This window comes from Sturnira hondurensis, unplaced genomic scaffold, assembly GCF_014824575.4.
Source record: "Sturnira hondurensis isolate 20B ecotype Veracruz unplaced genomic scaffold, ASM1482457v3 Scaffold0023357, whole genome shotgun sequence".
Classification (NCBI taxonomy): Eukaryota; Metazoa; Chordata; class Mammalia; order Chiroptera; family Phyllostomidae; genus Sturnira; species Sturnira hondurensis.
The window spans coordinates 3,698,999-3,723,854 of record NW_028095988.1 but is presented as its reverse complement, the minus strand read 5'-3'; the positions used below and the strand labels follow the sequence as shown (position 1 = coordinate 3,723,854).

At 38.3% G+C, this 24,856-nt stretch overlaps 1 protein-coding gene, 1 long non-coding RNA gene and 1 other non-coding gene across 3 annotated transcripts in view; 1 reads left to right on the top strand and 2 right to left on the bottom strand.

Moving 5' to 3' along the window:
- The window catches only part of LOC118980804 (HEAT repeat-containing protein 5A-like), a 30,263-nt gene extending 7,631 nt beyond the window's left edge, over positions 1-22,632 (bottom strand). The window contains exons 1-10 of the mRNA XM_037037457.1: positions 22,386-22,632; positions 17,334-17,573; positions 15,676-15,857; positions 14,168-14,236; positions 12,558-12,737; positions 8,778-8,997; positions 6,796-7,038; positions 4,569-4,696; positions 3,041-3,188; positions 1,927-2,199 (exon numbers count right to left, since the gene is read on the bottom strand). Coding sequence (XP_036893352.1) covers positions 1,927-2,199; positions 3,041-3,188; positions 4,569-4,696; positions 6,796-7,038; positions 8,778-8,997; positions 12,558-12,737; positions 14,168-14,236; positions 15,676-15,857; positions 17,334-17,573; positions 22,386-22,632 — 1,930 coding nt within the window. The remainder of the gene's footprint in view (positions 1-1,926; positions 2,200-3,040; positions 3,189-4,568; positions 4,697-6,795; positions 7,039-8,777; positions 8,998-12,557; positions 12,738-14,167; positions 14,237-15,675; positions 15,858-17,333; positions 17,574-22,385) is intronic.
- On the top strand, positions 9,878-11,164 carry LOC118980805 (uncharacterized). Its single transcript, XR_005065226.1, has 2 exons — positions 9,878-10,040; positions 10,989-11,164. It is a non-coding gene; the product is annotated as an uncharacterized LOC118980805 (long non-coding RNA).
- A 56-nt stretch (positions 22,633-22,688) lies between the features above and the next one.
- Positions 22,689-22,889, bottom strand: LOC118981001 (small nucleolar RNA SNORA74). The gene has a single exon (XR_005065253.1). It is a non-coding gene; the product is annotated as a small nucleolar RNA SNORA74 (small nucleolar RNA).
- Between the last annotated feature and the right edge of the window lie 1,967 nt (positions 22,890-24,856).

Here is a 24,856-nt window from a genome sequence, read left to right as displayed (position 1 = left end):
AACACTGTGTATTTCAGTCTATGTATATAGTTCCTAAAAAGAAATCATCAATGAGTAAGACAATGTCAAAGATTTCTAGCTTTTTAAAAAATAGATTTTATTTATTTATTTTTAGAGAGAGGGGAAGGGAAGGAGAGTGGGAGAGACATCAATGTGTGGTTGCCTCTCATGCGCCCCCTACTGGGGATCTGGCCTGCAACCCAGGCATGTGCCCTGACTGGGTTTCAAACCAGCAACCCTTTGCTTCACAGGCCTGTGCTCAAGCCACTGAGCTACACCAGCCAGGGCAGATTTCTAGCTTTTAAGATGATTTTTCATAAAGGACTATAACTGTTAAGATAATGTAAATAATCTTTAGATTTTAAGTACTGGATTATATTTTGGTTATAAATGAAAATGTTATTTAAATTTTAATTACTTATTTATTTTTTAGAGAGAGAGGAAGGGAGGGAGAGAAGGAGGGAGAGCAGCACTGATGTGAGAAACACTGATTTGTTGTCTCTCAGCTGCACCCCAAGGGGGGATCAAACCCCCAACCTAGCCATGTACCCTCTCTCTAGGAATCAAACTGGTGACCCTCAGCTTTGCAGGATGATGCTCAACCAACTGAGCCACACCAGTAAGGGCCGAAAATATTATTTAAATTGTATCACAGTGCCATTACCTTTTACTGTCTTATTTTGTTTTACTTGGTGGTTGGCAAATGTTGAATTTATTTTTATTTGCTTTTTGGTGTGGTAACTATACACAATATAAAACTTACCAATATAACCATTTTAAAGTGTACAATTAGTGGCATAAGGACATTCACAATGTTGCAAAACCATCGAAACTGTCCACTTGAATTCATTTTATATTAAACTTTTTAAAGAAATTTGTAGCAATCCACTCAGTACAAAGTATTAAACTTTTCATGGCCACCAAAAAGCAGAAATCTCAGTTGTGTTTAAAATGAAAGAGACTGAAGCTAAACTCCTCTGCTAGTCACTTTTTCCAGCATTCTTGGTGTAAAGCAATGTGTGAGAACAAGAAATACAGGTTTTAATTCAAATTGAAGTTAGAGTCACATTAAAAAAAAGACAGCACATAAATTGGTCAAAACATGCTTAAGTAGAAATATGTTTACTAAATTAAAAGTATTAAGGACTGAGTACATATTATATGTTAGATTTCCTAGAGGATAAAAATATTTCATTGAAAATAAGATGTAAGTTTGTATATATAGTTATCTGCCTTCTGTATAATCAATTACATTTAATACCACTCACTATATGACACATAAAAACTATGTATCTACATACAGAAGCAACACACATATGTGTATATACAGGGAAGCTTCACAGAAGTGGCAGGCCTGGAGCTGAACCTCAAAGGAAAGCAAAATTTTACACAGAAAAGGGATGGGGTCACTTCAGATCAAATAACACTGTGGACAATAGCACAGAACAGGGATGAGTATGATGCCCTGCAGGTGTAAAATTCACACAGCAGGAATGAAGAGGAGGGAGTGACTCAGTAGAGCCCTGTGGAGAGCCTTATAATGCTATAATAAAAGTATGGACTTGATTCCAACTGGAACTGGATATGATGACAAACTTCTGTCATCGCTGGGGTAGGGGCAGTCCATTAGATATTTTATACTAAAAAAGTGCCCACGAGTGAATACTGCCACTGATCGGTCTAAAATACTGTCCACCACTAAAAAACCTATCTGCAGTGCATGCTGTCTCTAAATTTACTTTCACCCTTTTAGTAAAACAAATCACTAAAATGCAATGTTAGTCTTAGAGGATTAATAACATTACCCAAAGCTCTGGGTCAGATTTGGTTTAATGAGAAAAGGATCAGTAACCATTATGTCCTTTATCTATTAAAACCATTTTTCTCCTCCCAGGCCAAGTAAAGTTACCACACGCCACGGCATACCTTCAGGAGAGCACACTGCGGGAAGTTCAGAGAGGATATCTAACGCAGCAGAAACCAATCTGCTTCCATCTTCTGACAGCATCTGTGGCTTTGTGCCTTTTACTCCGGGGCTGCCCGTCAGTTTAGGATTTAGTTCTGGGAGCTGTCTAACTAGAATGCACACACACAATTCTAGTGCTGCAAAAACCAAAGACTTCCCGGGCACAAGTCCTCCTGTGTCCTTTCCCTCTCCAAATTCTGGCAAGGTTTCCTTTTCAGCAGCCCCATCATCAACTAAAGGACAAAAAGAAGAGTGCTGAATAAATGCTTCATATTTACTTTGCTTCTGGTAGACGACAATTTAGTTCACGTCTGTTACAGGCAACACATTTAAATGGCTTAAGTGTCAGGTGTTAAAGACTGATGGAGAAAGTGGTCAGGAAGGTAACGTAGTTGTCTTTATTATGAGTTCTTACTGCAGTGAATCAAACAAAATCCTTTGTAACCTCTTGGCCTTAAAATGTTCCTTGCTGTTAGGAATGTGTCCTGACAGCCAGAGCTCCAGCACTGACCTTGGGACCTTAACACAGAAAGATGGGAATCGAGGTCCCTGAGGTCTTATGCAGCTGCCATACCAGCCCAGGACTGCCCACCTGTGGACTTCTGTAGATGGGAGAGTAAGTCCTTATGTTTTACATTTATGGTTACATTGGGTTTTCTGTTACATGTAGTCAACTGTAATCTTGAATCATAAACTGACCCATACCTAATTAGACTTACAAATAAGCAGTCCAATCACTTTGCAAAACCTAAGTCATTAAAAAAATTGTTAGTTGGTCTTTCCATGTACATTAGTAAACTCAAAGCTAGTGTAAGTAAGTACTCAATCAGAATAAGAAATTTTTTTGCTTCCAGTGTTTTGTTAAAATTCTCACATTCTCAAGGAATAATAGTTTAGCCACTGACAATATCCAGGCTAACATGTAAAAGTGAATGGGAGAATTTACAGCCATAATCTAGAGATGTTTCATTTGTGCTACACATAATAGACTATAGAATGACACAGACACATAAGCAATACATTAAAAAATAGTGATGCCATGTGAATAATTTGGCATTGTGGGTTAACAGTCACCTTCTGCACTTCGTCTTTTCTCCTTCACATGTTCTTGAGCTGCACAGATAATCTGTCTTACCACTTCAAGTGAAGCCAACTGAACTGAAGGTGATTCTCGGGTCAAAATTACTCGATGTAGTACATTCAACAACTCGATACCCAAGTCCTATTATAGAAAACATTTAGGGGAGATTGTATTAGAAATACTTTCCCAGAAAAAAAAACAACAACGCTAAATTCTATGACAAAATCCAGAAAAAGAGAATGTAACAAATTGCTCACTAAAAAACTAAAGGTGTCAGTGCAAAGTTATGTAATCTGCTCCAGTTTAAACCAAATCCAGATTGGTTTTGTCCCAACCTTGTGGGAGATGGCACTGTGACAAAAGGTCATTTTCACACAGGTCCTAAACTGGGGGAAAAAGAAAAGAAAACTTTCAAAACAAGATGAGAAATTTGGGTAAAAGAATACAAGGACTGCCATGTAGATTCCCAGATTTATATTTAGTTTTTTTCAAGTAATAACAAAGAATAATGGAGAAGTACAACATTAAAAGTGGGCAAGTTAATATGCACAGAATGGATATCTCCCTAAGAATAAAATATACTGGACAAATAATAATATTTCATTGCCCCCATTTCTTTTCTACTGGTTACCCTGGTGGCTTTCTTTCATCTCTAGAAATAATAGAGTAAATCTATCACTACAATAATTGTTTTAACACACAACGCAAACAAGCAAAATTTAAACAAAAAATTTAAAATTTATATAAATACTAACCAAGTCAGGTAGGAACCTGATTAATACTTTAAACTGAATAAACAATAGTATTAATAAGGTGAAAACCAGTCCATATACAGAGAGGAAATCATACTATCCATGTTTCTTAACATGCAAGAGTCAATGATAAAAATTTTAGACACTGATACTATACGACGTTGAGGGTGCCTGCCCAATGCATAGCTGCTTCTGGGAAAGCAGTTAAAGGAAGTGCCACACTTTGTACAGTGATCCTTTTACCACAGTCACAACTGAGCCAGACATTAACGTCTGACTCCACCTCTAGGCCAGCCAGCACTCTCTTAAAAGACCTGGAGCTCAGCGGCAACAATACTTTGTAATAGGCAGTAACTGCATGAACCAAGCAGATTATCTCTTAAGGAAATGGAATATAAAATAACAGATGAATATGAGGAACAGGATGCACTGAAGCACAAAGAGACAAGGAAAGAAGATCACCTGTAACTTGTGGCTACTATACTGGACAATGCAACACAGAACCTTCCTATCATCATAAAGGTTGAAGAGCTGCTTCACAGGGTGGCTGGCTGGTGGCAGCAGAAGGCGCAGCAGAAGCAGTGACACAGTGGCAGAGGCAAGACTGCTCCAGGTCAGCTGCTTGACGGCATTCGAGTTCTGAGGCCTAGCTGTGCAGCTAACTAGTTTTCTCTTTCCTTCTCTGTGTTCACTCTCTGTTTGCTGTAGTAAACTGAACATGTGTGTTCCTTGAAATCTACAGAAGCCTAATAAAAAACAATTAAATCACCTGATCACTGCCAATTTTAGATCTGGGCCAAGGAACATCTAGAAGGGCCTGCAATGCATGTAAACAAGCAGTGATGCTTTCCATGGTTGCCTCTGAGCGCAAGGAGCACAGAAACTCCACACAGATTCCTGCAGAGAGCAGAAAAACAGGGAGGCTTCTTTGAGACGCTTAGTTTCTGAAGTTAAATAACTTTTCATTTTGATAAGATGTACAAGTAAGGTTAACAAAATGTAATGCAAACAAGCTACAATAAATTTAGGATTCTAAACCATTAAGTGATAAGGCAAGTCTTTTAATAGTGTATTTTCATCTGCATGTACATAAAGAATAATCTCAATTAGGCTTATACACTATTGTGTAGTTGCTATGAAGTAGTCAAAAGATGCAAATATTACACCCTGGCTGGTGTGGCTCAGTGGACCGAGTGCCAGCCTGCAAAGCAAAGGGTTACCTGTTCGACTCCCAGTCAGGGCACGTACCTAGGTTGTAGGTCGGGTTCTCAGTTGGGGGCTTGTGAGATCACACACTGATGCATTTTCTCCCCCTCTCTATCTCCCTCCCTTCCCCCTCTATAAAAATAAATAAATAAAACCTTTTAAAAGAGATGCAGATATTATAATAAATTGTCCCAGAGAATGTAACATGTAGTTTCTTAACTTTATTCTAAAATTTATTGAGTGACTATTATATATCAGGCACTGTGCTTTATATATTTCATTTAATTCTCACAATACCTGAAGAAGTAGGTACTATTATTACCACTCTGTTTTTGAGAGAAGGCGATGAACACTGAGTTTAAAGTAACCGAATCCGTGCAAGATCAGTTACAATGGGTTACATCAAGAATTTGAACTGAGGTAGTCGAACTGCACAGCTTATGCTCGTAATAGCTCTGTGGTCCTTCATTCTGTAACAGTCTGTTCTTAAAAAGCTTGCATTTCAAGACAAATGGAAAGAGAAATTTAATATACCCAATGATATAGGAAAACTGGTCATGTCTAGTTTGGGAAGGAATATATGGAATATTTTTCATATTCTACCTACTTCAATAGAAACTCCATGTCTCACATTAACGAGTAAGTTCTTTATCAGCCCTACCTGGTGTGGCTCAGTGGATTGAGTGCTGGCCTACAAACCAAAGGGTTGCTGATTCGAGTCCCAGTCAGGACACATGCCTGGGTTGCAGGCCAGTCCCCAGCAGGGAGCATGCAAGAGGCAACCCACACATCGATGTTTCTGTCCCTCTCTTTTTCCTTCCTTTCCCTCTCTTTAAAAATAAATAAATAAATAAATATCTAAAAAAATAGCTTCTTTATCAGTAATGAATGAAATACGTAAAACGTGAAAAAAAACATTTATTTGTTTGTAATTCTGTACGTTTGAGTATACTTTTCTTAAACCTTGCAATTCCTGAGGATGGGGAAAGGCAGAGGGGAATGACCCATTAGTACATTGATTTTTTAAAAATATATATACTACTGAGAAATTCAGAACAATTACAGATACCACATGGATTACTTATCTATCTATTCATTTACTTACAAGAGAGGAAGGTGGAGAGAGAAAGATATCAATGTGAGAGAAACAAGATTGGCTGCCTCTCATACGTGCCCTGACCAGGGACTGAACCTACAATGCAGGCACGTATCCTGACTGGGAATCAAACCTGTGACCTTTTGGTTTATGGGATGATGCTCCAACCAACTTAGCCACACTAGACAGGGCCCACATGGATCTTTTAAAAACTCTGTGGAAAGAACTATGCTTCTCTTGCAGTTTCTATAATTCAAACTGATGGTGAAGTCAGCTTGTAATGGGCTTCCAGGCTTATGAAATTTGCAAGTTATAAACTATATACAAGTTTATTTAATTATATCAAGGCTACCACTAACACCTAATACAGAATGAGGTATAACAGCCATCAAGAACTGATAGGCAGCGAGGCACAATTCAAGAAAAACTCGCCCTGGCTGGTGTAGTCAGTGGATTGAGCGAGGGCTGCAAACCACAGATAGGGTTGCCAGTTAGACTCCCAGTCAGGGCACATGCCTGGGTTGCGGGCCAGGCCCCCAGTATGGGGTGTGCAAGAGGCAATCACACATTGATGTTTCCCCCCTTCTCTTTCTCCCCTTTCCTCACTCTCTAAAAGTAAATAAATAAGATCTTAAACAAAAAAAAAAAAAGAAAAAGTCTATAGTGTTGGAAGCTTGTCAGCTCTTTTACTGACCTAAAATAAGATGGAATCGATCAGTGTAGACATCCTCAGGGGACTTTACGGGAGCCCCAGATGATGAACCTTGACACATGGAAGTTGGCGTTACAGGCCTTGAGAGATCAGATGCTCCTTCATCTGGGTCAGCAAACCCTGTGCTTGTCAGCCACAACGCTGTAGCGTGGAGGATAAGTGCCCACGAGTTGTAATAATGCACTTTTGCATTTTCGCTGGTCTCTGCTGTGTAGAAGGTACCACCTACAAAAAGGGGGGAGCAAAGGGTTTCCAGAGAAGTAGAGAATCTACATTTTCTCTTTTCCCTGTTACCAGATACAGACCATTCCCATCACCCCAAAACTTCCTTAGGACCATTTTTTAGTCCCCAATACCACAAGGCAAATATTTTCTGACTTCTACCAACACAGATTAGTTTTGCCTGTCCTTGGACTTCATATAAATGGAAAAATATACAGTATGCACTTTTTTGTGATAGATTAGATAACAGTGTTTTGGGGATTCGTCCATGCTGCCATGTTATTGATATTTTCATTTCTATTGGGAGTACAACTGTGGGGACACAGGGTTGATGTACCTTTACAACTTTATTAGAAACTTCCAAGCTAAGTCTTAAATACTTATTTTCAATCATAATTGAAATGTGGTAAGTGTGTGTGTATTTAAACAAGTATGTGGTAAGTGTATGTGTGTTTAAACAAATACTGACACCCACTCACCTACCTCCAAGATTAATGTAACCTTTTGCTTCCTTAAACCTCCTACCAACCAGACACCTCATTCCATCACCAACTCTTCCCCTCCTGCTACCACCACTTTCTCCACTTCAGTGTGGACCGCTCCTAAGTGGGGCTGTACACTGGCACAACAGATGTTTGTATTCATAAGTAATGTGCTATTATTTTGTGTTTAAGTTTACTCAAAGGGCATCATATGTATACCCTTCTAAAACTTGCTTTTTTTCACCTAATATGTTTTTGAGATTTACTCATGTTGATTCGTGTCTGTCAGTCACTTTTGCTGAAAGCTTACATCAACAAATCAGATTATTTCCATTTCTATGCTGTTGAAAAGTATATAAATACTCTACATCCTATCTCTGTGTATAACTCCAATTCAAATTCTAACAGAATTTGACAGGCTAACACTAAAATTCATGTCATGGAGTAAAAAAAAATAGCTGTAGCCATTTTGGAATAACATGAAGATGAAGTATGGCTACCAAATATCTAATCCACAAAATGTAGTATTAACAACTAACCATAAAACTAGATTCCTATCCCCATTCCATACACACAAACTAAATTCTAGTTGGACTGAAGTTCACAATGTAAAAAGCAAAACTATAAAGTTTATAGATCTTCATGATCTTAAGTAAAGAATTTATGATACTACACAGATATATAAACCATACATAACTGATTACAAAAATTCTAATGAGGTGTAAGAAATAAGCTGGGAGAATATATCTGCAAAATATAGAACCACAAAAGAATAATATTAAAAATATATGAAGAATTAACATAGTAGGAAAATAACAAATACCAAGTAGAAAATAGGCAAGGATTTCGACTAGGTGATTTATGAAAAGAAACTCAGCCTATAAACCTACAAAAGAAGGTTCTCAATCAAGGAAATAATAAAATAAAACTGAAATACTCCTTCATACCTATCAGATTGGTAGAAATTAAGTATGATAACATAAGGGTGGGGAGATGCAGTGAAACAAAGCATATAGATTATTACAATCACTTTGGAGAAGAGCAATTTGACAATACCTTGGGAGTTAAGATATGCATGCCTCATAAACTAGCCAATCTATTTCAGGGTGTCTAACCTGAAGTAAGTCTCATATGCTTATTCTATGAATGAAAATTATTCTGAGGAAAATATTTCAGATAAACATTATCTGCTAAGAAAAGAGGAAGTAGTGAAAAGTTGCTGTCACTCTACAAATTATGTTAAGTATTTTACCACCTTACCTTCAATAGGAAGTTGGGAGGCAAATTCTGAAGGCAAAGTTAAGAGAGCAAAATCCTGAAGTGCAGCAAGCCAGAGCCTACTCAGCGTGCCCAGGTCTGAGTGGACTAAGTCAAGCAGCCCATCGGATGAGTGGGACCCGTTTCTAACACTCTCTTCTGAACAGGTGGTAGTCTTCAAAGGTTTGTGGTTTTTATGTCTTTCTACAGCGATTATGTAGACCTGTTAAAAGTTAATCTGTAAATAGGAAGGTCTTGCAGCCATTGAAAAGGTGCTGTAATATTTGTGTCTTGCCGAGGAGGCAGACTTACCTTTGAGTGCACTGGGCCTGAAATGCACTGTGATATAGAAAAGTGTACATGTGTAACCACATACACAAAAACGGAGTAGAGATTCAAAAGGTTACCTCCAATGAGACACATTAGGGATAAAAATACTTCATAAATACGCTGTCACTGTGCACTTTTACAGCCATTGATGGCTGCAAGGAAATGATTGTGGCACTCTCTAAGTCTTTTTTGGCCCGAAAATTCATCTCAACATACAATTTCAGGTGGCCATCTCTGATGTGCTGTAGGCTGAAACACTAAAAGTATTTTCTTTTAAAATTACCACTAAAGCACTGCAAAAAGTTTACATACATAGACTTAACATAGACCATACATTAGCCGTTCATAGGACTACAGGATGTTTAAAGAAAAAATATGTTTCTGAAAAACTAATGTGGTAGCAAAAGTGACTGAACTTATGTGAGCCTATTCATCCAACACAATGTGAACATGCAAACATTTTATTACAGATATATTAAAGTGTTTGATTGGTATTGTCCCAGACTTCCTGGATGAATACATTAAATATGCAGTGTATTAATTACTTGTCGAAAACCTCTCAAATCTGAATACTAACTTTTTTTAAAAGATTTTATTTATTTATCTTTAGAGGGGAAGGAGAGATGGAGAGAAGTATCAACGCATGGTTGCCTCTCCCAAGTCCCCCGCTGGGAACTGGCCTGCAACCCAGGCACATGCCCTGACTGGGAACTGAACCGTGATCGTGTGGTTTGCAGGCCCGCACTCAATCCACTGAGCTACGCCAGCCAACTATTATCTGGTGCCAAGCATTTGGCATATTATGAGCCTCCTTTAAGTAGAATCTGTTGGTCAGTCATTATCTTCATGAGCAGAAAATCAGAGCAGGTAATTGGCTTAAGCAAGAACACAGATTCAAATTATTATAAAGAACACTATATAAGCAGAGAATTATTTGTAAAACAAGTGATTACAGCATATTTTTTAAAACTTATTGACTTGAAAGGGAGGGAGGGAAGGGGGTTGGAGACAGAGAGAGACATTGATTTGTTGTTCCACTTATTTATGCATTCACCAGTTGATTCTTGTCTGTCCCTTGACCTTAGATCCAACCTGTGAACATGGTGAGATTGACAGGACCCTCTAACCAACTGAGCAACCCAGCCAGAGAGGAGGAGTTGGGCTCCCAATCTAGTTTCATCAGGTTTTCCCACCTTCCCTGGTTTTCCCACCTTCCCCGTAGAGGTCAAAGCTTGAAAAGTGAAGGCAGCCAGGCAGTGGAGGTTTTCAAAGGCTCTTGCCCGGCCCTTGCACTCTCCTGCCCCACTGCCATGATGCCCAAGAGGAAGGTCAGCTCAGCAGAGTGGAGCCCAAAAGGAGCCAAAAGGAGATCGGTGAGGTTGTCAATAAAACCTGCTCCTGCAAAAAGTGAAAACCAAGCCAAAAAAGGAGGCAGGAAAGGATAAGTCTACAGACAAAAAGTGCAAACAAAAGGGGAAAGGAGAGCAAAGGGAAAACAGACTGAAGTGGCTAACCAGGAACCTAAAGATCGACCTGTGGAAAAGGGAGAAACTAAAAACAAGGAGCATACAGCCTCGAACGAAGCAGGGAAAAAAAAAAGAAGCCAAGTCTGATTGTACCATATATCATGTCTTATCATTGGTCCCTCTTTTCTTGGACAATCAATCCAGAGGAATATTTTTATCAACTATTTTGTAAACGCACGTTTTTAAATAGCTCTAGAAACATTTTTAATTAGGAGGGGATTCCACCTCACCCCATTTTTAAAAGTAAAAATGCTTTTTTTGAAACAGCTGAAGTCATTTGTTGGTTATTTATTTTTTGGCACAACCAGAAAATAGAGGGATACTGAATATGGGAGGCTTTGATTGTCTAGGGTGTCAGCTTAACATTCCACAGATGGGGGTAGTTTTTATATCCTATAATACAAAGCTTGCTAAATGGCAATTGGGAGTCAGTCATGCATTTACTATGTCTTGAACATTTTGAATTGCTTCTATTCTCATGTTTTTGGTAGAACTGTTTCCTAAAGAAAACCACTCCTTGATCTTGGCTCTCCCTGTCAGAATTTTGTGCACTCTGTAACATTTCTGGTGTGGTAACCCAGTTTTTCCAGTTAACCGTGTTGACTGACACATGAAAGATTGAAAACTCAATCATGTAGTATATATGATATTAAGTTGTGAATTAGTTGGACTTTGATGTAGCAGCATATTAGCATTTGCAGATATTGGTACTTGATACTCTATTAAGTAAAATTAGTCCTCCAATTTTAAACTGGAAAGTCCCGGGGATAACTTCAGAAAAGAATCCCAACTACGTGACTTTACATTTGGGGTACATATGTTAAGAACTGTGTACAAACTTGAAATGTCCTTGTACTTACCCTCAAAACAACCAATGAAATCTCACTTACGAAAAAAAAAGCATAAGGGGTTGACTACTGAAGACAGACGCAGCTTATTAAATCTAGGTAAAACTACTTCCTAATCAAGAATTTGTCAACCCTAAAAAAGAAGAGGAGAAATTTTACAATCTTCATATTTTAATTAGCTGTACTGTAGGAAACCCTTTCTTACATATTGAGTAATTCTCTCGATTGCAGTATAAGACTATACACCCTCATCAAAATGATGTATGAACCCAGCCTGACCAAGTTTCATAACTGCTAAAGCTGGGTGATAGGTATAAGTAGGTTCATTAAACCACTATATTCACTTTCATAGCTGCTTGAACCTTTCTATGGGAAATTAAAAACCAAAAACACACAAAAAAGCTTTCTCCTGGATTAGAAAAGTAACTCAGAAAAACTTAAGTGTTTTTTTTAATCCTCACCAGAGAATATATTGGTTGATTTTAGAGTAAAAAGGAGAGAGAAGGGGGGGAGGGAGGAGAGAGTGAGACAGACAGACAGACAGAAACACCTTGATCAGCTGCCTCCCACATGCGCCCCAAACAGGGATCACACCCTCAAACTTTTGGTGCATGGGATGATTTTCCAAACAACTAAGCCACTGGGCCAGGGTGGAAAGTTAAGCATTTTTATATAATATTTCTTTAACTTTAGAAAAGGAAATGACTTATTTAATATTCAAAGTCATTCTACAAAACAGCATACAAAATTAAAGTATGTGTTATAGAATTAATAGAACATATAAACAAACCCACATTTCTAGTAATTCAGATTTCAACAAAAGCTGATTTTCACTGGCTACTATAAAGTCTCTCTGGCTCATGACTGGCCCTGCTGAAAGCAGCAAATAACAGAAAATAAAGAACACTTTAGAATGCTTTATCAAAATATCAACCAACATATAACAAATTATATGTTGAAAGCCTTTTGTCAACCTTAAAAAAGGAGTATTTGTGCTTTAAAAAGTTAATTTCAGTTTATGGTCTAAGGTGTTGATTAACAACCGCCACAATTCCCATTATAAAATGAGAAGTACCAACCTCTGCCCAGGCTTTCAGCACGGCTAAGATCTCCATTGTAGAAGCACTTTCATTATATAAGTGACTTAGAGCTTCTTTTCCAGCCTGTATTTTTGTTAATGATGAAACAAGCAAATGATGAACTCTCCGGAGATCATTAAGGTCACTTACAACTCCACTTGCTATCCAGGCACTGCAAACCTGGTTTTTAAGAAAATTAGAAGTTACATTGAAAAATGATAGACCTTCCCCTTGGGAGTTCAATCAAGGTCATTCACAATTTAGGAATCTAGTCACTGAAATCACCTTACTATCAAGAAATCCAAAGGGATGCTGCCGATGACCCTTAAAAGCCAGCATTTCAAAAGGAAATGAAGTCTAAGGTTGAAGCAAATAAACCAGTACTAGTATACAAAATTGAAGAGTTTCAAATGGTATTTACATGGCTAAAGCCATAGAAAGTATCACTTTAAATGTTTGGATTAATTGAATTAAATCTCCCATCTTGATTATTTCAGCATATTATTTTAAAATCTGAGATTGTATGGTTAATATAACTTTCTTGAAAGATAAGGTACCTAACACTAAAACTCCAAAGAAGATTTTGATTCTTTTGAAGATAAAATATTAACAATTTTTAAAAATTTCTAATAAAAATATCATTAATAATTTTCAAATGCAAAAGTTTACTCAATTATCAGGGATGTTTATGGTTTTCCTGGCTGTCACAGTAGTTCTCTTTTTCTAGAGAACATTTATTTTTCCTTTTCCATTTTTTTGTCATTTGTCTCATTTCACAAAATTTCAAGTGACTTACCACAAGCACACACACATAATAAAGTGATTGACAGAGACTCAGTACATGTAACATGGTTCTCTGAGTATAGAAGGCACTCACATTTCTGGAATACAACCAAATAAAGTTGAAAGACCTGACTAAAATTAGTTTTTTTCATTATGTCTATAATTAATTCAATTCAAGGCAGTTCTGCTTTTAATTATTTCAGGTCATTCAGGGCTGGATATTGAGTGTTTGACAACCACTCCAAGAAAAGCATCTGTTTAGAATTATATATTGTATGGTTCTTTGATATATTAGAAAAATACTCAACTGTACTTGAAATGCAAATCTAACTATCCTGAGATACCCTTTTTACTTCATCACATAGACAAAAAATAAAAAAGTTTGACAGTTCACAATATTGCTCAAACTATGAGACAAGTTGCGTACTGGTAATTACTGGTAGGAGCGGAAACTCATAAACCCCTACAATACACTCTTTAGCTCAGCAATTTAATTTTGGAGGATTCATTTTACAGACTGCGTGCACCCAGTGAAATGACCTATGCAGAAAGTCCTTCACTCTAGCACTGCCTGAAGAGCAAAAGATGAAAACCCCAATTATCTGTCACTGATTAAATAAATTGTGCCTTATCTGTACACTGGATTTCCATGCAGTTGTACAAAAGAGGAAATTCTCTAAATATTAAAAGTAAAGAAAAAGAAGCAGCTGAGATTAATGATTAGAAAACTATAATACAAAGCTGTGGCATCAAATAATTGGAGAACTTCTTCCAAAGAGAGGGTTTTATTCCTTAAGCTTTACGCTTTTAGGCATTTACGCATTTACCTGGCATGCTTTGGCAGTGACATCAGGTGGTGTCTCCGAAGTGAAGGCTGGTCTAAGTGCTGCTCCTACCTGGCAAAAAATTATATGCCGTAGCAAGATCAATAAGTAAGACAGCACAAGCTCTTTTTCTGTTTAATGTTAGTAAAAGTATTTCTTTACCACAGGTATTACAGACACGTACTGTTTCTGCCGGCCCAGCATATCCCAATCTTCCTTTAGGGAACATTCCCTCTCCCTCAGTCTTAGCCCATGCTGCTGCTGTGGAGCTGCTACACTGCCCTGCTCCGGAGACCCGTGTGGTATCAGGAAAGCCCCCCTTAGGACTTCCGCTGGGAGTGCTGGGAGAGCACTGTGCCTTTGGAAGATGCTGGGTGCTGACAGAACCATCTTGATGCGCTTGGACTGCGCAACTTTGTGAGTTCTGTAAAGCCAGTGTTGAGACAACTAAGATTTCTGAAAACAAATTTCCTTTTCTGCTAAGTGAGCTGTAATTTATTCCTATCATCTGCAATTTTAAGGGGACTAAATATATTACGGATTTCTTCTTAATTAGGCTGAATCATAAAATTTTGTTCTAATATGATAGCTTTATGTATTGCCACTCCCTTCCTTCTGATTTCTCCCTAGGCATACGCTGGCATCACCTGCTGGGAAAACGTGAGGGACACTGCCAATGACTAGTGAACTGCTCTGACCTCCCTAACCGCTGCCTCTGGATCATAATGAGACGTCCTGGGAGGAATGCTGCTGCAGGATGACATGCAGTGTGTGTGGTCTAACAGGTGGTGATTCTGTCCTCTTCCTGGGTCTTCTAAATGGCTCCACACACCAAACATCAGTTAAAAAGCTTACAGAGCCAGTATTAGAAACCTGAACTCTTATAAGTTCAGGGAAAAGAAAGGGTAGTTACACCTGTTCTAGTAACTATGATTTGAAAATAGCCTAAACAGAATGTTTTGTAATGATTTAGTGTTATCTTATGCTTAGTAAGGTATTTTATAAAAAGTTTCATTACCAAAATTCTGTATTTCCCTAAATTACCATAAAGGTTTTAATGCTAAAAATTAATCTTTAATGTTATAAAAGACTTATTTTATAAGTCTTGCATTTTGTACCATTTTGCATTTACCTGAAGATTTCTTCAAACACATGCATTTTTATATATTGATTATAATGGTGATATATAAACAAAGGTAGTCATTTATGTATTAAAAGATGACATGTCAATTAGTTTGATAGACTTTTTAAAAAGATTATTTTGTAGAGAGGGGAAGGGAGGGAGAAAGGAAGAGAAACATCAGTGTGAGAAATGATTGGTTGCCTCTCACACACACCCTGAACTGGGACCAAACCTGCAACCTGGGCATGTGCCCCGACTGGGAATCGAACCCGTAACCTTTCCCTTTGTGGGACTACACCCAACCAAGTGAGCCACAATGGTCAGGGCAGTTTCACAGACTTTTTCTCCAGATGTTTAATAATTAAAGTCTCTAGCAGAAAATACTTACATTGGCTTGATACTGTTCCAGAATTACATGTCCTGGAAACTCTGGTTCTGGAATACTTGCAAATCTCCGAATAACAATTAACAATGTTTCAAGGCCAGAAAGACGGAGCTGGTCACTATGATCTGTGGCAGCCATAAAAGCCATGCGAATTAAGTCGGCAAGATGTAGCACCAAAAAGTCATCTATGAGATTTAAAAAAAAAAAATCTTATCAAGAAAAAGAGTATGCTGGAACTAAGATTTATGCTAAATTTTATAATTTAATTTCATAATCTAGACTTCCTTTTAAGTATCTCTAATTTGATTGACTGTTTTGTTTCATAATTTGTTAAATACAAACTTGAAAGCTGGGTTTATGGCACAACTGGAAATACACAGAAAAACTGTATCAAAGCGAGTGATTATATAGCTATTCAAAAACCAAAGACAGAGTTAGTATCTTATAAAAGGGTGCTAAAAGTACTGTCAATAAAAATTTTGATTAGACTTTCTGATAAAAGTACCTTGGAAGGTACTTAGTAGACATTGGGTTTTGATGAATTAATCAGTAAGTTAATTGCTCTCCTTATATCAAGTTGAAGCTAAAAGACTTGATGTTCTTTTAAAAAATAACTTTATGTACTACTTTAAATGGACTAGAATACCTTATTTTTGTATGTCTTGCCACGCATTCAAATGATGAAAATATAAAAGATATTTCTGAAATTATAAATGAAAATTCTTTCCATTCCTACAACATATTCTTTGGTTTAATAATTCTACCAGGAAAAAAGAACTCAACCATTTAACAATGTTCCAACAATAAAATGTTGAGGGTACAATTAACCTTTACTTAAAATATGTTTGAGACTAATTCAAGGAAGAATAGCTATAGTTCACAGTGAAGAAACCAACTCGTCTTAGTAAGTGCCAATCAAAATTTTAAATGGGAGCACAGTAATCAGTAAGCATCTATGATATACTGATTTTATACTATCAGTATCTAGCACAGTCCTCATCACAAATAAAAAACTCGATAGATGCTGCTTGAAAAATCCTTAAAACAGAGATACCTAATTCCTATTCTCAAACTGGTAATAGGAACATTTTGTTTTATAATTCCTTTGCCTGGTAAAGAATATTTTCAAAGCATTTAGATACATACATCGCCACCTTTGAACATCTACTGAAGTCAATTTAAAAAATCAGATATCAAACCATAAAATACATATTTAGGCAGCAACAATAAAAAACCAAAGGTTAAAATGGTCTTAAAACTATGTTTACATTGAGAAAGACTCAAACATTTTCCTAGTAATATTCATGGAACCAAGATAATGTATAAATACAATTGCTGTAAGTTGTAACTCAGAAAATAAATTTGTGGAGGTACTTAATGCACATGCTACTTTGTAAGACCATAATTACTCTCTATAAACTTACCTCATTTTCCATGTCCATTAAACAAGTGAATGCCAATTTAAGAAGCTTATTCATTAAAAATGTATTTAAACATTTAGAATATACTACACTTACAGTTCACATAAAGGTTATAGTCAGTTTCATAACTGATTTGGAGGAATAAAAACCTTTTAGTTTTACTTTTTAAATGAATATTCAAAACATAAGCAGACAGCATTTCTATATATATCATTTTTAAAAAATAATTATGCCACTCACTTCTTGAATCCTTTCTTTTCATTTCTTGTGCTAATGCAATGTCAAAATGTGCACAGTGTGCATTCTCACACTGGTTAATTATCCTGCAGACACATTCAGCAGCAAAGACTCTGGTAGCCCATCGGGGATTGGTGAAAGGATGGAATCTGTCACCATTTCTGGGGGTCAGAACTGAGGCATCATCCCCTTTATCACCTTCCTCTTCTTGCATTGTATCCACACAGGTTACAGTTGTAAAATCTTTTATCAAGGAAGAACACATGTAATTATAATCAATTTGAAGATTATTTATAAAGGAACACAAATGACTTCAAATTCAGAACATAATTACAGTTGACCAATCATACATCTTTTTACGATGTACAATAATCATGCCTAATAAATACAGATAACAGTGATATTTAAAGAAATGCTGTTAGAATCATTTCTAAATAAGAAAGTGAGGTAAAAGTAAGAAAGTTGCTAAATTATATGCAAAATGAAAAAATGAATATGATACTAGATACTAGGTAATTATTAATCCTCTGTATTAAGGAAGATCAAAATTCTCTACTAGGGAGTATAATGGATTATACTGAGTACGCCATTTTAACAAACGTGGCCTTGAACGGATTTAAGAAGGTTCCCAAACCCACAGAAAATATTTGAAGTATGTTTCTTTGAATAGACCCATTGCTGTCATTATGGTCTCATGCAGTCCTGAAAACTAGAGCCACTGATTAGTGAAGTACATGTATTTCCTTTTGTACTAAATGTTAACTTACTAACTGTACTTAAAAGTGAATCTAATGCCACAGAAACCAACTAGTTTTTCTTAAAATATCTTGTATGTTGACATTTTTTGAGTATTTTATGAAAGATAATAAAGATATCACAAATAAAGTCATGGAAAAGTCCTGTCTTATGACTGAGAAGTCAACAGAAACTGAAATGTATGTTTTCCAAGTAAAGATGGATAGGATAAACTACAAGATACAATGAATAAGTGGTAAAATAAAATTGAGTTAGTAAGCTTGCAGGGTATAAATGCAAAATTAAAAGACAGATAGGTGAGAACCCAGAAAAGTCTATTCAAACTGTCTATGCCCATACACATTTTCTTTTAAGTACAAGTCCTTGTAAGGTAAGAAGTAGGTATAGAAGAGAGCATTCAAGAAGGAAAATGTGGACAAGAATGGCTGAAAGAGCAGGTCTAAATCATTGGAAGAGAAGAGGACCATTAAGAATCAAGGTAGAGACTTCCACTCAAGATGGCAGCATAGGCAAACATGGCTTCCCTCTCCATACAACCATACTAACATTACAACTAAATAAAAGAAGAATCATAACTCAGAGCTTGCAGAAATCAAGTTGAGTAAAAGTCTCTGACAACTACAGAATTAAAGAAACCACATCCATCCAGACTGGTAGGAGGGGCACACACCCAGAATAGGCTGGTCCCACACCCACATGTGGTAGCTAAAAATTCGGGAGGAATATCAAGGGCAGGAGGACTCCCACCCCACAGCAACTCCCCCCACCGAGCCCTGGGCTCCAGTGCCAGGTAGACAAGTCCTCACATGGAGTCAGTGGAATAAACTTCTAGAGCCCCAAGCAGTTCCTCTTAAAGAATCCACACACAGATTTACCTGCTCATATTGACTCCCTCTGAGCTCCCCCACTGAGGCAGCAGCTTGAAAGGCACCAGGGGCATACAAGGAGAAAATGAAGTGTTTGGCATCAACGTGAGCAGAGGCCGTTGCCCCTTTTCTAAAACCTCCTCCCACAGAGTGGGCAAGCTACTGCCATATATATCTGAGACTCCATCAACATGGCAACACTGTGTGACCTGCCCTGGAGATCTCCAGAGACTCTGCCTCACCCAACATACGGGCCCACCTACGTAGATTTTTCTTATGAATGGCTGGTCTTGGCTCCTGCTTCCTAAATCCTATCGAGCAAGCAACAGCTGGCCTTAGTGAGCCCCAGGCCTGGCAGTAGCAGCAGCCAGCCTAGATTCTCAACTTTGCTATGCCTCGGAATCTCCAAGCCCAGAACAAGTGGCAGCCACCTCAGATTGCTTTATAGCACGGGTAGGGTGGCCATAGGCAAAATGCAGGTGGGGGCTGACCTTGGCCAGCACCACCCAGGAAATCCCAGGGCCAGTGCACCCAGTGGATAGCTACAGACCGCAACACCACAACCCTGTTCCTGCACAGCTGATACACTACGGAGGGTGGAGGTTGATGGTGAGTGGTCACAGCAAATCCTTGCAGTGGACAGGCCTCAGTAAATCCCTACCATTGATCTGCCAACAGCAACAAGGGCTCAACTACAACAGGAGGATGCACTAAGCCCACAAAAAGAGCACACCTTCCGTACCCAGCTTGGGTGATAGAAGAGGCTGTGCCACTGGACCCTACAGGACACCTACTACATTAGGCGACACTAACAAGACATGGAGTCAAAGCCGCTCTAATACACAGAAACAAACACAGGCAAGCCACCAAAATGAGGAGACAGAGACATGGCCGAAATGAAGATCAAAACTCCAGATAAAGAGGTAAACAAAATGGAGACAAGCAATCTATCAGATGCAAAGTTAAAAAATACTGGTTATAAGGATGCTCAAGGAAATTAGTGAGGACCTCAACAGCATAAAAACAACCCAGTCAGAAATTAAGGCTACACTAATTGAAATAAAGACAAATTTACAGAAAAACAGTAGAGTGGATGAAGCCAAGGACCAAATTGATGATTTGTAACAAAAGGAAGCAAAAAACAACCAATCAGAACAAGACGAAAAAAGAATTAAAAAATTCTTTTTTTTTTTAAGTATTTTAAAAAATTAAAAAAAATTTTTTTTAAAGTATAAGGAGACTCTGGGACAAATTCAAGGGGTCCAATATTCACATCATAGGGGTGACAAAAGGAGAAGAGAGAGAGCAAGAAATTGGACATCTATTTTTTTTTATTTTAAGATTTTATTTATTTATCTTTAGAGGGGAAGGGAAGGAGAGAGGGAGAGAAATATCAATGTATGGTTGCCTCTCATGCATCCCCTGCTGGGAACTGGCCTGCAACCCAGGCATGTGCCCTGACTGGGAATCGAACCGCGATTGTGTGGTTCGCAGGCCCGTGCTCAATCCACTGAGCTATACCAGCCAGGGCCCTGGACATCTATTTTTAAAAATAATGAAAGAAAACTTCCTTAATTTGGTGAAGGAAATAGACATGCAAGTTCAAAAAGCAAGTTCAAAAAGCAAGTCCTACACAAGATGGATGCAAAGAGGCCCACTCCAAGACCCATCATAATTAAAATGCCAAAGGTAAAAAGACAAAGAAAGAGTCGTAAAAGCAACAAGAGAAAAGTTAGTTACCTCCAGGGGAGTTTCCCTAATACTGTGAGCTTCATTCTCTAAAGAAAACTTGCAGGCAAGAAGGGACTGGAAAGAAGTATTCAAAGTCATGAAAGGCAAGGACGTACATCCAAGATTACTCTATCCAGCAAAACTATCATTTAGAGTGGAAGGGCAGATAAAGTCCTTCTCAGATAAGGTCAAGATAAAGGAGTTCATCATCACCAAGCCCTTAGTACCTGAAATGCTCAAGGAACTTACCTAAGAAAAAGAAGATCAAAACTATGTACAGTAAAATGACAACAAACTCACAACTATCAACAACTGAACCTAAAAAACAAAAACAAAAGCAACCTAAGCAAATAACTAAAACAGGAACAGAATCACAGAAATGGAGATCACATGGAAGGTTATCATTGGGGGAGGGAAGAACAGGGAAAAGGTACATAGAATAAGAAGTATAATTGGTATGTATAAAACAGAAAGAGGAAGGTTAAGAATAGTATGGGAAATGGAGAAGCCAAAGAACTTTTATGTATGACCCATGAAAATGAACTAAGGGGAAGGAATGCTGGTGGGAGGGAGGGTGTAGGACAGAGGGCAGGAATGGGGAGAAAAAAATGAGTCAAGTATAATAGCATAATCAACAAAATATACTAAAAAATGAAGTACAAATAGGTAGTTACAGAACAGCTATGGAGAGGAAAAGTGTAGGAAATGGAGTAGCCGAGTAACTTATACGCACGACCCGTGGACATGAACAATGGTGTGGGGATGCCTGAGGGAGTGGGTGCGCTGGGTAGAGGGGGATAAAAGGAGGAAAATCAGGACAACTGTAACAGCATAATCAATGAAATATAACTTAAAAAAGAATCAAAACATACAATGGAGATTTAAAATTTTTTAAATCTCAGAATTTTATGGTACCTTTCTTCCTTTCACATAATTGCAAAGATCAGAGCCACACTAAGTTATGACCTGAGTACATGGCTTGAGAGTTATGGACATATAGGAGGAAGCTGGGTTTTAAAGTAGAGCAAACTAAGGTCTGACTCTGTCTCTGTGTGTCTTTGGGCAATTGCTTATTAACCTTTCCAAGTCTTGTGGCCTGTGTGTAAAATGGAATAATACTGCCTATGCATAGGGTAAAGAGTTGTAGAATAGAATTGGTTTCCATCTTCTTTTTTCCTCTCATTTATTTTTTCTCTCAAAGGATATAAATTCTAAAATTTCTAATACACTTCCTCACTAACAATTACCTTATGCTAGCAAAGACATTGGGAAATAACATTAATTCCAAACACTATCTGAATCTACCATTATTAAATATGGAGAAACTGGCTTGCCTAAAATGCCACAACATTTGGTGAATCTGCTATTATGCTGACTCGAGGCAATCCCTCACATATTTATTTCATTTATGAAAACAAATAATGGAGCTACTATAAGTTAGTTCACCCTTTCTGTAGCATAAATACCGACTCTAATTTTTAGTCTGTTTTACACAAGAAAACCATTTAAGACGATCAAGAGAAGAAAAGCAGGCTGAGTGTTAGACTCCAACACTTGCACTAGACTCTTCATTTGAAGAGAGCCGCCAGCAATTGTAATCCAAATACTCACACAAGACCGGTGAGTCATCACTGGCAAACAACTTTATTGAACATTTTTACTTTCAATTTTACTATTTCATTTGGTAGTCACCCGTACTTACCTGCTGAGGCAGCAAGTACATCTTTACAAAGCTTTAACCAAAATGAAAGTTTATCCACTGCCATAGATGTGAGCATATGATTTAAAGTCTCTTTGATATCATGGCACAATCTGTGATCTGTCTCTTTGTCTAGTAAGGTCAGTAATGCTCCTTCAAGTCCCACTTCTCTGATGTTAGCATCTGACAAGAAGAAAACCGATGATCTAAGTAATACAGAAAACAAAACTGCCATATAAGAAGCACACATAGTCAGCAGTTATTAAAATATTACATACCGGCATATTTTATTTTATTCTATTTTTCTGTGTATGCTCCCACACTAGAACTAAGCAGCCAAAGTGAATGCTTAGCACACTCTCGAGGAAGCAGGATTTTACCTTGCACCAGTGCCTGATGCCACCAGAACAGTGGCAGAGGCAACTGGAGGAAGACAGAACATTCATCTCCCAGCAGCGTAACACCACCACAGGAATGAGTCTGTCTGGATGGCTGACTACTGCTGGAGCATCCCAGTATATTTTATTTTACCTTATTTTATTTATTTTTTAAAATATATTTTATTGATTATACCATTACAGTTGTTGTTCTATTCCCCCCTTCATTCCCCTCCACCCTGCACACCCCCTCCCCCACCATTCCCCCCTTTAGTTTATGACGTGTCTCAAGTTCTTTAGATTCTATATTTCCCCTATCATTCTTGCCNTGGAACCATAGAAATGAAGAACACATGGAGGGTTAGCAACAGGGGAGTGGGAGGAGGAGAAGGGGGGAGAAGGTACAGAAAATAGCATAGACAGTAGGTAGAAAATAGATAGGGGGGAGGGCGAGAATAGTGGGGGAAATATAGAATCTAATGAACTTGAGACACATGGTCATAAACTAAAGGGGGGGATGGTGGGGGAGGGGTGTGCAGGGTGGAGGAGAATGAAGGGGGGAATAGAACAACAACTGTAATGGTATAATCAATAAAATATATCTAAAAAAAGAAAATAAATTCTGTACATGTTCAGTACAGATGCCACCATCTTAGGCCTAACTATGTAGTATACACCAGCAACAACGTAACTTTTTCTTTCGCCAATTATTTCCAATGTGAGATTGGTTGAATCCACTGATACGAATCCCACAGAGACAAAGGACCCAACATAGTCAGAGCAACTCCAGGAATATAAGCCCAGTTCACAGATGAGGAAACGGGTGTTCAGAGAGTAAGACACTAACCCCCAGGGCAGTATGGAGTGGGAGGCAATGTGGGCATTTGCTGAACACCTATCACGGGCTGGCACAGTCCCACACCTTATCTCATGTGGTCCTTGGGACAGTCCTGTGAGGTACAGACTATTAGCCAAATAAGCAAGGTTAAGAATCCTACCCAAGATGCAGCAGATTTGATTTTAATTAAGAATTACAAGCAGTCCTCAACTTCCAACCAGGTTGTATTCCAAGGTGTGCTCAAAGGCTCAAAGGCATTTCTCCACTGAAAATGTTATTATAGTATTTAGGTATTCGGGCTAGTCCAAGGGGGGCAATTACCCCACAATACTTCTCTATAATATTTTTGTTTTATGTGCTATAAACACTAGAAAAATATTATAATCCAGTAGCTGAAACAGAAAAGCAATAGCATTGGACAGGCAATTACTTTTTGTCTTGAATGCCTGCCTAAAATTCTGAGGCCAAGTAGGAGAATGTACAGAGTTTCCCCTGCCCTAATTTTAAATTTAAAGAACAGGAAGAAGGAAGGTGGTCTGTGTAAGCGCAGGGGTGGGGTGGGGGAGGGCTCCCCGTGGGGAGCAGGCTGGGAAAAGGACAGCTAATCACCACATAGGCAAGTTGTGAAAGGAAGAAGCAGGTGCCTGGAGCCAGCTCAGTATGAGGGACCCTACGTTTTCTCCTGGTAAAGAGGCTGCTTCCCATGAGAAGGGCAGCAGCAGCAGCCTCCACAGAAAGATGACAGAAGGTGCTAGGAAGCCAGGGTGACTTAGAGGCCGGAGAACAGAAAGGAAGAAGCAATTTTGCTAGGGGGGGTTTCTAGGGAAGAGAATGTGCTTCCAACGGATAGAATCAGAAACGGGTTCAAACCCCTGCCACCCCTGCCTTGTCCTGGTAGCTAAGTTGTTTGGATTGTCGTCCTGCGCATCAAAAGGTTGTAGGTTCAATTCCAGTCAGGGCACACATCTAGGTTGCAGGTTCGAACCCCAGTTATGTCGAATGCAGGAGGCAACCAATTGATGTTTCTCTCTTACATAGATGTTTTTCTCTCTCCTTTCTTCGCTCCCCAGAATCAATAAGCAATTCCTTGGGTGAAAAAATAAATAACTCAATAAATCTCCCTGCCACCACATACAAACTTCTGGCAGTGAGGGCAAGAGTGAGTCTACGGCTGCTGGAAACCCCCCAGTCCTCGGAAGAGCAGCCTAGGGTTCTGGCTCCTTGGGACTCACGCCGAGACAGCCGGCTGCAGTTCTGAA